The sequence below is a fragment of the Tiliqua scincoides genome, chromosome 1 (genome assembly GCF_035046505.1).
Source record: "Tiliqua scincoides isolate rTilSci1 chromosome 1, rTilSci1.hap2, whole genome shotgun sequence".
Classification (NCBI taxonomy): Eukaryota; Metazoa; Chordata; class Lepidosauria; order Squamata; family Scincidae; genus Tiliqua; species Tiliqua scincoides.
The window spans coordinates 45,122,612-45,137,065 of NC_089821.1; the positions used below are offsets into that span (position 1 = coordinate 45,122,612).

The 14,454-nt window shown below is 42.4% G+C and overlaps 1 protein-coding gene across 1 annotated transcript in view; it reads right to left on the reverse strand.

Moving 5' to 3' along the window:
• OVCH2 (ovochymase 2) overlaps window positions 1-14,454 on the reverse strand; it is a 28,570-nt gene that overhangs the window by 17 nt on the left and 14,099 nt on the right. The window contains exons 14-20 of the mRNA XM_066619187.1: window positions 13,935-14,066; window positions 13,052-13,132; window positions 12,176-12,362; window positions 8,840-8,912; window positions 7,682-7,877; window positions 7,358-7,509; window positions 6,091-6,256 (exon numbers count right to left, since the gene is read on the reverse strand). Of these exons, the coding sequence (XP_066475284.1) occupies window positions 6,091-6,256; window positions 7,358-7,509; window positions 7,682-7,877; window positions 8,840-8,912; window positions 12,176-12,362; window positions 13,052-13,132; window positions 13,935-14,066 (987 nt within the window). The remainder of the gene's footprint in view (window positions 1-6,090; window positions 6,257-7,357; window positions 7,510-7,681; window positions 7,878-8,839; window positions 8,913-12,175; window positions 12,363-13,051; window positions 13,133-13,934; window positions 14,067-14,454) is intronic.

The window sequence follows — 14,454 nt, forward strand, 5'->3', positions numbered from 1 at the left end:
CACAAAACAGAGTAAGAGTAAATGGGCAATTTTCAAAGTGGAAGGGAGTAAGAATTGGGGTTCCCCAAGGACTTGTTTTGAGACTTGTGCTTTTAAACTTGTTCATAAATGACCTTGAGAAAGACCTAAACAGCGAGGTGGCCAGATATCAACTTATTTAGGCTGGTAAAAACCAAAGCAGATTATGAAGTGCTCCAAAAAGGAGCTCCTCAAACTGGGTGAATGGGCAACTACATGGGAAATGTGGCTCAGTGTCAAAAAGTGCAAGGTGATGACATACTGGGGCAAAAAAAAAAAAAAAAATCCCAATTTCACCTATACACTGATGGGGCTCCATTGGTGACAAACCAGGAAGATCTAGATCAGTTAAAACATTGACCCAGCATGCAGCAATAGTAAGAAAGCAAATTCCAGTTATCATAGAGGGCCATTTTAGATATGCCACCATCTATGGAGGTAGAAAGCGCAGTGGCAAGGAATAGGACATTCTCTGTAGTGGCATCAACTTTATTGAATTTCCTCCCTTTTAGTTTACAAACCAACTTTCCATTCAGGCCTAAAAACTGTTTCCTAGTCTTCTGATTTTAATAGGTCATTTTAGTACTACAGGCTCTGTTGATTATATGAGTATATTTTATGCTCTGCTGTTTTGTTCTTTTATTATGGGCTTATTGCTGTTGATAATTTTGTTTTATGAATTGTTTTTATACATATACATATGTATAAACATACATATACATTTTATTTCTTTGTAAGCCACTTTGGGTGCCCATCGGGGAGAATCTAGAACACCTTTCCTTCTGCAATACCATGTTTTAAACACTTTAAAAAATATATAGCAAATATAACCATCATTACAAGTTTCCAAATGTCACCATTTTTATTGAGGGCCAAATCCTATCCAACTTTCCAGTGCCGATGCAGCCACAATGCAGTCCTGAGGTAAGGGAACAAAAATTTCCCTGCAGTATGCAACACGTGTCCCACTGGCACAACTACATCAGAACTGGAAAGTTGGATGGGATTGCGCCCTCAGCTTTCATTGAGAAAACTGATATTACAGAATTTATTTGCAGCAATATACACACAAATCTCTTCCCCCGTCGTCCCACTCCCTTCCTTCACCTCTTCCCCCCCACTACCCCTTAGAATGTACTGAATAGCCCAAGCAGAGTTCATACATTCATTTCCAGCACAAAATTTAACTTTATTGTAGGGCTGAGATGTATTCAGTGTAAAAATAAATCTACTGATCATCATCATTCAATGCACTAGTTTTACCTGAGTAATCACTAAAGCATACAGAAACTTAAATAAAAGCACACTCATCAAAATCATTATGGCCCACTGTGAGAACAGGACATACATATCCCCATGTGGGACTATTTATGCAACCCTCCCATTTTTGGATGAGACCCAGAAGCAGGGATTGGAAAGCATCAAGCATGTGCTTCCTTTCAATACTTGAAATGGACCTCACAGTCATCTGATATGACTAATCGATGAATTAGGCATGTTAATGCATTCAAAAATAATGTACAGTATGCAATTTTACAATATAAAAATATGTTCCTTCCAAAAATCCCATTCTTGTAAACTCGTTTGCTGCCCAATCCTATGCATGTTTACTCAGAAGTAAGCCCCAGGGTCATCAGTGGGGCTTCTTCCTGGTATGTGTGCCTAGGACAGGGCTTTTCAAACTGGGGTGTCTTGCCTCTGCCCCCCTAAGGGGCGGGGGCAGCCTGGAGGAAGGGAGGAGGCAGCAGTGTGATCCCCAGGATCGCACCACTCAGGGGGCTGCAGGGGCTTGGGTGCACTTACCCAAGCCTCCTGCAGCCTCCCGGGGGTGTGGGGAGCCTTCGGCAGGGCTCCCCGCAGCAGTGAAAGTAAAAGTGGAGCGATTGTGCCCCGCCTCCGCTAAAGCTCCGCTTTCATTTTCACTGCTGTGGGGAACCCTGCCAAAGGTCATGCCGGGCTCCCCACAGCCCCAGGAGGCTGCAGGAGGCTTGGGTAAGTGCACCCAAGCCCCTGCAGCCCCCTGAGTGGCGCGATCCTGGGGATCGTGCTGCTGCCTTCCCCCTGCCCCCGCTGCCTCCCCCTGCCCCCGCAAGCACTTACAGTGGCTCAAACTCTCCAAGAGAGTTTGAAAACCACTGGCCTAGGATGACAGCCTTAGTTTTCTAAGTATAAGAGGTTAACGTCCAGAGCCTTGTAGGGACTGTGTAGTCATATAAAAGCTGGAGCCTTTAAAATATATTGACTTATGAAACTGCAATCCATACATCTGAGATGCAGCTTTGCCAGTAGAGGTCAAGAGAGGACCAAGGCCTTGAAGGAACTTTGCTGGTGTCTTGAACACTTCAGTTCACTGAAAATCTTCACGCCTTGTTTGAGGAATCTGCAAAAAGTAGCAATACAGTGAGCTATTCCAGAAAACAGCAAAGATAAGAGATTGCCAACAATTATGCCATCATCATAATCATTTTAACTAAATGCCGTGAAGCAACCCTCACTAAGCATCTTTCTCAGTTATTACTACTTGCAATGAACTGCAAAACAGCTAAAGCTTCTCAACATAAGAAGAGCCCCACTGGATCAGGCCATAGACCCATCTAGTCCAGCTTCCTGTATCTCACAGTGGCCCACCAAATGCTTCAGGGAGCACACAAGACAGCAAGGCGCAACCTGCGTCCTGGTGCCCTCCCCTGCATCTGGCATTCTGAGATAGTCCACCTCTAAAATCAGGAGGTTGCACATACACATCGTGGCTTGTAACCTATGATGGACTTTTCCTCCAGAAATTTGTGCAGTCTTCTCTTAAAGGCATCTAGGCCAGATGCCATCAATACTTCCTGTGGCAAGAAGTTTCACAGACTAATTACATACTGAGTAAAGAAATACTTTCTTTTGACTGTCTTAACTCTCCCAACACTTAATTTTAGTGGATGTCCCCTTATGTCTGGTGTTATGTGAGAGGGAAAAGAGCGTCTCTTCAGTGGCACAGCAATTGAGGGGCAGGGGGGTGGTCTGCCCCAGGTACCAGCCTTAGGTGGGGGGTTACACTACAAATAACCCAACATCGCTAACATCACAGAGGTTATGTATAACCCCCATCATGCTATACACCATTGGATGCGGAATTTCCAGTGGAATGCAATGCAAAAAACCAGAGCGAAATATCTCCTTTCCATCAAAAGTTACGGCTGAAAAACTGGAAACAAAAAAATGCATGGAGCCCTGTGGAAAGTGAAACTGAGCCATATCACGTGTTTACTCGCGAGTAGGTGAATTTGCCTTAGTTCCTCAGAATGGGCAGGCTGAGAGGAATCCAGGGACACCAGAATGGTTCCTATCCAATGAAAGCAGCCCCCCAAAAAGCACCCAAGAAGAAGTCCCTCCCTCCAAGCAGATGAATGTATTGAGCCCTATGGAAAGCGAAAGTAAGCCATGTGGTCACATTTACTTGCATGTAAGCAAACGTGCCTTGGCAAGTCAGGCAAAGAAGAATGTAAGGCTAGCTGCACGGTCCTGAAATGATGAAAGTGGAGCTCAACAAATGCTCCAGGAGGCAGCCCCACCCCAAAGAATAAAACAGAGGCTTCAGCTGGTAAGGTCCATTTTATTTGTTTTAAGACCTGTAAAGCCAGGTGGGTCCTGATAGTGCTATGCTTGAAATATAATAATTTACACTGTGGAGGGCTGAAAATCTCACTGATATTTTTGTGTGTGGCTGGGGGGGGGGGTGTTCTTGCAGGCAGGCTACAGAGAAAATTCACTTGGTGGAACAGGGCTGGCTTATTTTATTATCTGTTTTTCTTTCATTTATTTAAAATTATTTATTTTATTTTGCTTGATGATGTCACTTCCAGCCATGACATCACTTCCAGTGGGTCCCAGACAGATTGTTATTCTAAAAAGTTGGTTCCAGTGTTAAAAGTTTGAGAATCACTGCCTTAACTCAAAACAGGCCAATGAGATGACTTCGGGGAAGGGGGGGGTGACACCCTAGTGACCAAAATTCTGGAAATCATGGCTTTTAGGAATAACACCATCATGTTATATACCATTTGTTGCAAAATTTCATCCATTGCTTGTGGAGAAATATTCATTGCATTTATTTTCTGATCATTATTATTATTATTCATTTCATATCATGACTATTACTATCTCTCAATCTCACCTACCTCACAGAGTTGTTGTGAGGACAAAAGAAGGGGAGGAACCATGCACACCACCCTGAGCTACTTAGAGGAAGATTGGTATAAAAATGTGAATTAATTAATTAATATAATTAATTAATAACTATTATTAAATAATTAATTGATTGTGTTGTATAGGGTGACAAAAATTTATGTGCCCCAGGTGTCAAATGACCTAGCTACGCCACTGCGTCTCTCTATCCACTCAATCTATCCCCTGCATAATTGTGTATGTCTCAACCATGTTTCCCCTCAGGCACCTCTTTTCTAGACTGAAGAACCCCAAATGTTGTAGCCTTTCCTCATAAGGGAGGTGCCCCAGCCCAGTAATCATTTTAGTTGCTCTCTTCTGTATCTTTTCCATCTCCACTATATCCTTTTTGAGATGTGGTGACCAGAACTGGTCGCAATACTCCAGGTGTGGTCTTACCATCAATTTGTACAACAGTGTTATTATATTAGCCGTCTTTTTCTCAATACCTTTTCTAATAATCTCAAGTATGGAATTAGCCTTCTTCACTGCCACCACAAGTAGCTTCTTGCGAGCTACTCATAACATTCTGCAGTATTCCCGCACACAGCTACAGCTGTAGAAGGAATTTCATGACTGGCAGAAGAGAGCAGAACCATAAGGAAGGAGAATTAGAGAAGGTGCAGGTACAGGCTGGGAGAAAGAAGCATGTGCTGCTTCTCATGTTGTGAGAACCCTTAATTAAATAGAACAAGTTGAACTGAGAAGATTCTCAGCTTATGTTTTCATAATACCTAATACACTGAATCACACAGACCACCACATGGAGAAGAATGTAGAAATTATCCATGATGCTGACAGCAGCAACCTTTGACCAAAGGACCACATTCTCCCATATTTGCATGTCTGGCACCTGCGATTTGCATTGGAGGCCTTGCTCTCTGGCCTGCCATTGACAAAGCCCCTGATGCAAGAGACAGGTCCAATTAAGTGGTGGACACACAGTTGTGAGGCTACTTTCCCAGAGTAGCTCCCACACTATAGGAAGCTAATATATTTTTATTTGGCAAGGCCTTCCCAACTCTGCAATTGTTGATTGGGTGTAATGTGGTTTTAGTGTTTATAGATATTTTAATAATGGTTTTGTTATTCTCTCCATCAGTTTGGGCTTTAAAAAAAATTTTTTTTAAGACTGCCTTTCTAAAATATCAAAGTTTAAAAAAAAACAACACAAAAAGCACTGTTATTTTAGAAAGGCAGTCTAAAAATTAAGTAAATAAATATATCTTGTAAATTCTAAGGTAAAAGAATCCTTGCACAAATACAGACAAAATAAAGTGCAACGTGAACCATAAAACAGTTTGCAGACATGACCCTTTCATTTTCTGAGTGATCAATATAATGCATCTTGTTCCAGAGAAGCAGTTGATGCAAACAAGGAAGTCCCTGTGACACCTTAAAGACTAATTTATGTGGGCATACTTTTGACAACAGAGCTAGGGCAGTCAACTTACGAACCCTTTAACAGCTTGATCTGCAGCAACTAACAGGTGATCAAGTTTATCGTCCTGAAAAAAATTTCACCTGCTAATTTCCACATATCCAACTTCTGTTAAAGGGATTAACAGAAGTTAATCTGTTGACAAGCCTAACTAGAGCTCCTGTCAGGTGTATGAAGTGTCATATTTAGTTGGCATGCACATTACATACTGTGAGCCAAATATATATGTACCGAGAAAAAAAAAAATTAACGGGAGCCCAAAGGCCATGAGATGCAAGAAACAGGAGTAGATCTGTGACATTTTAATACAGACTTCTTATGGATACTGGGCACCCATCCTTGGAAATAGTCTCTCTTAAGATTAGGATCACCCTTCTCAACTTGAGGATAGGTTGGTAAAAGGAAACACAGGTGCTTACTGGTTCCATATATGTGCTGATCAATCCAATCAGCAAAAAATGCAACATCTGTATAAACTCCTGGATAGTCTTTTCTTCCACAGCCAAAGCCCCAGCTGATGATTCCATTAAGGATGTAGTAGCCTGAATCTTCTGAAGGACAAACCAGTGGCCCGCCTGAATCACCCTTAAAAAAAAAACAACAAAAAAGAACATTCCTTAATATCGCCTCTTTGTATGTTGGTAAAGAATATTTTCAAAAGGCATCTATGTGACCCTCATTTCTACACTATGTTTTGCTGTAAATATTGTGCTGCACAGGCTTTAACCAAATATCAAAACACTGCAAGGGCCATGACGAATGCATCAGTTTCCTATCTTCATCTATACATACTTCTGTTCCAGGGATGGGAACTCGGGATAACTCCCGAGTTGGACTTAAGTTGCCCAAACATGTGTTTTTGGCTACTCAAGTTGACTCAAGTCATGGACATCACTGAGCCCAATTTGACTCACAACTCAGGGCCAGTGACTCTAAAACCGAGTCTGGTCTCAAAATGATTTGATTTCTACCATGAGTCCCTATCTCGTCTGTGCCGGTGTGTGTGTGTGTTCCAGCTTTTTTTTTTTTTTTTTTTTTTTTGCCACTTCTGCATCACACGAAAGATCTCATGAGTGATTCAGAAGCATTCTGAAGGACATCATGGCAGCAGATGTTGTAGGAGGGTAGGTTCCAGGAGGTGGGGGCTAGGGAAGTTGAGGGTAGGAGGAGGGCTTGAGTTGTGTTTTGTTTTTTGGCTGCATGAGGTGGGGGAGGGCCCAGAAGGTGGGACCAGCCAGGACATGGAGGAAGGCTCTTTTGCCATTGGAACGGTCATGCTTGGGGAATTGACTCATTTGACAAAATGACTTGTGACGCAACTTGAAAGACTCTAAATTTCTCATGGGTAAAGTTGCGACGGCTGTGCGCTATGACGTGGGGATGCTGACTCAGGATTCGACTCAGGACTTGGGCTCAGTGACTCAGCACATCCCTGTCTTATTCCTGAAGTATTCACATGTTGCTATTGTGTGGTAAGTCTAGAGAAACTGTACCCCAACCAGGCCTTCATAACCAAAAGTTTCTCTTATAAATGCCCAAGTTCTTTTATCAGCAAATGTCAAAAATGGCTCATATAAGATCTGTTTAACTCCAGTGAAATATAGCTCTACATCAGTGTCCACTTGAGAGTTTCAGACCTTGAGCATTCCTAGCTGAACATAATGTATACAATTTGCAACGGCTTACAGCACATGAATCCTTGTCCCCTTCAGCAGGGAATCCGGCACAGAGCATCCGTTTGTTCACACCTCCAGAGTGGTTCTGGTAATATTTCTGACATTCTTCAGAAACCAAAATGGGAACTTCAAGTTGCTGGAGTTTTCTTGACTCTTCTCTGTCTTGAGCAGGAAAAATAATCTTACAGTCAGAAAAATTCTGAATCAGAAACGTCTAACTTTTCAGGAATAGAGAGAAAGCTGCCATTTCTATCACCCCCTCTGATGAAGAACAAGGACACATCCAAGCTGATTGATAAACAGATCTTTTATACTGAATGGAAAATGGATGTACCTTCATTATGAATGCCCCATCCTGTAATGACACACACTTGTGAAGGCTCAATCTTGTCTTCTCTCTCAGGCAAACACACAGGACGAACATATTGATTGAAGTCTAAAGGCTTGCTCAGTTGCACCAGTGCAATGTCTGAATCCATAGTTGTGCTATTAAAAGCTGGGTGTATCATATACTGCTTCACCAATCTTTTCTAGAAACAGGAAACCACGGTGGTGCATTACAGAAGGAGCTGAATGCATTTCATAAGAACATAAGAACAGCCCCACTGGATCAGGCCATAGGCCCATCTAGTCCAGCTTCCTGTATCTCACAGCGGCCCACCAAATGCCCCAGGGAGCAAACCAGATAACAAGAGACCTCATCCTGGTGCCCTCCCAAGTTTAAGTTTATGTTTATTTCAAGTTTATGTAGTTGTCTGGAGCCACAGCAACAGGACGATACAACCCAGCTGTGTAATTGTTTTCCAACTTTAAGGATTTTCACCCATTACCACTGCAAAAGCTTCAGGAAAATTCTGTAACAACCCCACTTTGTCATGCTGTCCTATCCCAGCCTGCGACACAATGTCACAATGGATGGAGCATCCTATCCTTGAGGCAAACATGACCACTTGGACTACAAAGGACAGTGCCCTTCATTCTTCCTCACCAAAATAGCATGCCAGCAGTACAAGATCCTTTATAGGCCACTCCTCCATGCAGCAAGAAGTGCATGCACATGGCAGTGGCTCTGGGAGTCTCCACAGGTACTGGTAAGTTGGCAGCAGGAATGGAGAGGGAGAGGTTTGGGGGAATTCTGAGGCAGGGCAGGGGTGGAGAATGGACCAGAGGGGGAGGATCTCAGCAGTAAATGTGCATGTCTGCTCCTATTCCCCCCCTTTTTTTGGTTCACCCTGTCCCCTTTCTGTTCTTGGACTGCGTAGCTGGTGTGGGATCAATGAGACCCACAGGCCAACAGGGTGCCTACTTAGAGGTAAGTGAAAAATATTTTTACTTACCTCTGGCAGGTCTCTAGATCATGTGTTCCCCCCCCCCCCATCATTGGATGCAGTGTGTGCTTCACCAGCTTGGCTCCTTCAGCACTAATAGTGGGGGGATAGGATTGGGCAGTAAGTCGTGTCTCTTTCATAAATGAAGAATAACCTGTACTAACCTGACTGTTCTGCTCTTGGGCTTTTATGTCATGGATGCCAACAGCTACACTCCAGACATCTCTGTATTGTTCCCTGTACAGAAGAGATAATGGAAAAATCCTTGATCAGTTTAAAGGCTTTAAAAGAATATCAAGCATGTATACATCGCATACTCCTACATACTTCTATCTTGAACAGTGATGAACCAGGATGACTAAGGATGCAATCCTAACCCCTTACGTCAGTGCTTTCCAGCACTGACATAAGGGCAGTGCAGCTCTGAGGTAAAGGATCAAACATTCCCTTACTTTGAGGAGGCCTCCATGAGTGACACCCAGCTGCAGGACACGTCCCTTTGGCACCGCTATAGCCGCCCTGGGTCCCGTTAGGGAGAAGGGCAGGATAAAAATAAAGTTTTATTATTATTAGTGCTAGAATGCACTGACATAAGGAACATAAGAACAGCCCTACTGGATCAGGCCATAGGCCCATCTAGTCCAGCTTCCTGTATCTCACAGTGGCCCACCAAATGCCCCAGGGAGCACACCAGATAACAAGAGACCTGCATCCTGGTGCCCTCCCTTGCATCTGGCATTCTGACATAGCCCATTTCTAAAATTAGGAGGTTGCACATACACATCATGGCTTGTAACCCGTAATGGATTTTTCCTCCAGAAACTTGTCCAATCACCTTTTAAAGGCATCTAGGCCAGATGCCGTCACCACATCCTGTGGCAAGGAGTTCCACAGACCAACCACACGCTTGCGCCCTAAGGGTCCAGCTAAATACATTGAATGCCCCCCCCCCGCCCCGAAAGAACACAAAGGTGTTCTAGGAACAAATACTTAGGGACCAAAATTCTATGAATCTGATTTTATTTTATTCAAAACCTTTAGAATGCTGTCATTTTTATTCATTCATCAGGAAGTGAATTGAGATTTAGCAGGGTTAGGCTGACTTGCCAGTTTTGGACTTACCATGGTCACTCCCTGTATGCTTTTTTTGAGTTTTTGTGTTGTTTATAACAAGAAAATACAAGTGTATTTTCATACACAAGTGTGTATGAAATAGTCATAACAACATCACAGAGAGATGCTTCTCTTAAGAGAATATTAAGAGATATTTAAGAGATATATTAAGAAAAATTAAAAGAACAACCAATATAAAAAAGACAAGTAGTCATTGAATTGATACAGAAACCAATCAATAAAGCTAAACATATGGAAGCCTGCAAGAAGTAAAGGGTAATTGATCCTGGCAGGAGAATAAAGAAGGACAAATAAGAAAGTGTGCTGGTATTTATTAGATAACATTTCCATGCCTGGCAGGGATCCACTCCTCAGTTGTTGAGGGATGAGGATGAGTACTCAAATGGCCAGCCTAAATGGACTGAATCTAGGTCAGAGATTATTTCTTGACACCTATATTGTGCCTCCAGCTTCTAAGGCAGTGAGTACAAGTTGCAGGAGAAAAGTATGCCTTCCTGTCCTGTTTGTGGGCTTTCCTGATGCATCTGGTTGGCCACTGTGAGAAAAAAGATGCTGGACTAGATGGGTCTTGCTTGGGCCCAGCAGCACTTTTCTTATCATCCAGCCAGATACAACAGTAAATGGGTTGCTGGGTGATAGGTTGCTCCTTTTTTCTCTTCAATAATGTAGCAACCACAGGTGGGTGGTCAAGATTGGGACTGTAGCGCATGGGAAGAAGATATTTAGCACTTCCGCATTCTGCTATGATCTTGATGAATTTTGTTCCCTGCTTCTCACTCCGGAAGGTGATTTCTCATTAGTAGCAGTTGATAGCTTCGGTCACAGGACCAAAAGTACTTCGGGAATGGCAATTTGCAGTGAGTGGCAAAGGGCTCCCACTGATCCAACTCTTATTGCCTCCCATTTTTTCAAAAGACATTCCTCATAACCATTCTTTTCTTATATAGGCAAAGCGTGCAGATAACCATTACTAAGTATTAAGCTCAATAAAAAAGAGAGGAAAATATAATCATCATAACAGGAGACACAAACTCTCTCCAAAAACCTTCCATCCCCCACACCCAAAGGGAAGAGGAGTTAAATGACCGGTAATGTAATGATTGGGATGAGACAACACAATGGAGAGACAGGGAATCTTATATGGACAGTGTTTCTCAAACTGTGGGTCAGGACCTACTTAGGTGGGTCACAAGCCAATTTCAGGTAGGTCCCCATTCATTTCAATATTTTATTTTTAATATGTTAGACTTGATACTACCATGGTATGTGACCGCATTTGGGGAAATGTTACAGACCTGTACTTTTAACATGCTACTATGTATATTCTTTTAACAATGATAGTAAATTGGACTTACTCCTGGGTAAGTGTGGGTAGGATTGCAGTTAAAAATTGTCCTGCTTAATGATGACACTTCCAGTCCTGACAGATTCTCATTCTAAAAAGTGGGTCCTGGTGCTAACTGTGTGAGAACAACTGGTATATGGTACCTCCCCAGCAGCACAGAAATCAGTTATAGTCAGTACATTCTGAAAGAGTCATGCAAGTCCCAAAAATAATACAGCAGGCTTCCCAGGGAGTGCAGTGCAGAAAAAGGGCACTAGCTGGCAGCAAAGAGTCAATTCTCATACTTGAGAAGTTTTAGAATTTTGACAGTGTCTGAACAATAAACCATTGGACAACACAGTTTCCAGATTTCTAAAAGGAACTGTCACTGAAATAGGTGAGACTGAAGAATAAATTGAGGAATTCTTTTAAGTTTGGGCATTTTTACTGTATGAGAAAACACTGTAGAGAAAATGACAAAAGACAGTATTTTCAAGGGTTAGGCCTAGCAAATAAAACAGAACTCTTGTTTAAAAATCTTTCTTTTCATTGATGGAAGTTGGTTAGTCCAATTTACATCTTTTAGGGCACAATCCTAACCAACTTTCCAGCACTGACCTAAGGGCAATGCAGCTCCGAAGTAAGGGATTGAACATTCCTTTACAACATTGAGGAGGCATCCGTGACTGCCCCCAAACTGCAGGAGGCAGCACATGCCCATTAGCAGAACTATGTCAGAGCTGGAAAGTTGGTTAGGATTTGTGCCTTGGACACATAGATCAGACTCCTGTCCCAAAGGTCCTCCAGGGGCCAATCAGATGCTAAAAGATTGGTTCAATTTGGTGGTTACAAAGCTGCAGTTCATTTGCTATAAATGCAAACCATGCTCTGAAGATGGAGCAATCCCCAAACTTTTTATTTTGAAAAGACAAAGAAAACCTGATACGATATGATGTTTTGGCTGATTCCCCCTTCCCCCTCCACATTTGGTGCCTATCACACCACTCTCAATCCTAAATTATAACTTCAGTGTTGTGCTTACCTATGCAGAAAGCAGTGAGCAGCAGTGACCACCCACATTTTTGTAAGAACTGCTCCGCCACAGACGTTTTCACCTGCAATTTGTACGCTGGCCTGCCAAGGCCATGAATGTGGCACTGCTTCCTCTCCGCCCATTATCCGACTGAAAAGAAACCTGGGCGGATTCAATGCGATTCCGCAAACATCATCTAATGATACAGAACAAAAACTGGAGTGAGTGCATTTTGTAAGATATGGTCGATTCTGTTTATATGCTGTTTGGGAAGAGCTTGTACTTAACTAAGGCTGCAACGCGATGCATGCTTATCAAGGAACTTAGGAGAAAATATGCACACGACTGGGCATAACAGGCACATTTAACAATTGTTCTGCTTAACCTTAAACTATCCCCATGGCATTGGGTTCTATGGCACCATCCACTAGGAATGGGTTGTCCATAAACCCCACTGAAAATAGGTGTACCTACAATGGCCCATGCGCTAGTACTTCAAAAGAGAAAGCTTGTTCACAAGAGGCACAAGGGTTTAATTTGGTGTATCCCATTTTAAAAGACTCTAATTGTCACATATTTCGGACAGGCCCTCCCAGTTGCCTGAATAGGAAAGTACAGTTAGCAGCCAAAACATGGGTGAATGCTCACAGAATTTACATTCAGAACTGTATAATCTCACTCAAGGCCCTTCAGAATCACTTCAAATCCTATGCACATTTACTCAGAAGTAAGTCCCACTGTGTTCAGTGGTGCTTACCTCTTAGTAAGTGCATTTAGGACAACAACCCCAAAATATCTTCAAGTCAAATTCTGACTCCTCTCTGCCTTTCTTCTGCCCCTTCCCTACTCCTACCATAGAGGATACCTTGACAGAAGCTGATTTACCAGGAATGTCAGTTTCATTGGTAGAGCTGTTTGCTTCTTCAGAAAGTATCTCTTCACTGCTTGAATTTGATATGTTTAAATCTAGCAAAACAGAAAGAGCACACAGCCGTTCTCAGTTTGCTTTAAGCAAACTGCTGTTATCAGAAAAGATATACTATGAGTAACTTCCAAGCATCTTTATACTAGATATGAGCTGCTGTCCTATACACACTTTCCTGGGAATTTGTCCCACCGCACACAATGGGATTAATTTCTGAGTAGACATGCCAAGGACTGAACTGTTAATTAAGGCCCTGTTCTGTCTCAGCACCTCTGATTAATTACACTTCCATCTTTTGTAAGTCTGTGTTTTATGCCGGGGATGTATCAGATCAAGGGACAGTTAGGGCTTAGAAAGGCACTTGGACATTATGGTTGATAACCAGATGCAATCAATATTAAAAATAAGAGCACGTTATCAATATTATCGCTTGCCCCTCTTGACATATACAGTCTGAATTATCTAGGACCCAGCACGTTTGACAAGTTAAATGTTTGGCAGCCAATGTGGTATGAGGCAGAATAAGTTATTTGCTAAACTCAGTGTTTATCTTGGGCCATCCTACAGGGTAAGTAACAACATTATTATGTCCCTACTTAGGAAGGAGGAGGTCCATTTGCCACAGGTCCCTTCAAACTGGAGCCAGTCTTGGTAGGCATTGTCAACCAAACCTTCCAAATATATAAGCCCAGCTCTTTCTATCTACTGAACTACAGTGGTTCTCCTTTTAAAGAAAGGGGGGGGGGAAATAAAACACCCATGCTATAAAATACTATGGGCCTTGTATACATGCACATGGAAGTAAGACCCTTCCGCCCCACCAGCCCATCCAATTTTTTTTACCTGCAACATGGATGAAGACAAATTTGGCTCTGAATCCACCAAAGGTCTCAGTTTCATCCGAATGAAATCTGATGAGAATGGTACTGGAGGAACTCAGAACTGGGGCTGGGATAGCAAATCCACAAGACCGAGCTAAAGAAGGTAAATGGAAAGGTTCAGAGAAGAAAAGAAGTACCTCTGGCACCTTTCACTATGCATGAAAAGCTAAATCAAACACGGGAGACTTGAATGATTGCTTTCCTCAATGCAATGAGCACTCTTCATATGAAATATGCGTGGGTCACTACTATCACTTTTGTATAGATGACAAGGATTTGCAGAATGGGGAACTGTACTAGACAATTTCAGAGGCCGACTTGTGGTTTTTTCATGAGTCACTGTGATTGAATTTCACTGGCTTCTTTCTGTAATAATCTTGAAAACTTAAAAAATAAACAGTTAAAAAGAAATGACCAAAAAAAGTAGGACATATTTGGGATGCAAATTTTCCCAATGTTAAAAACTAGGTTCAGACTATCTA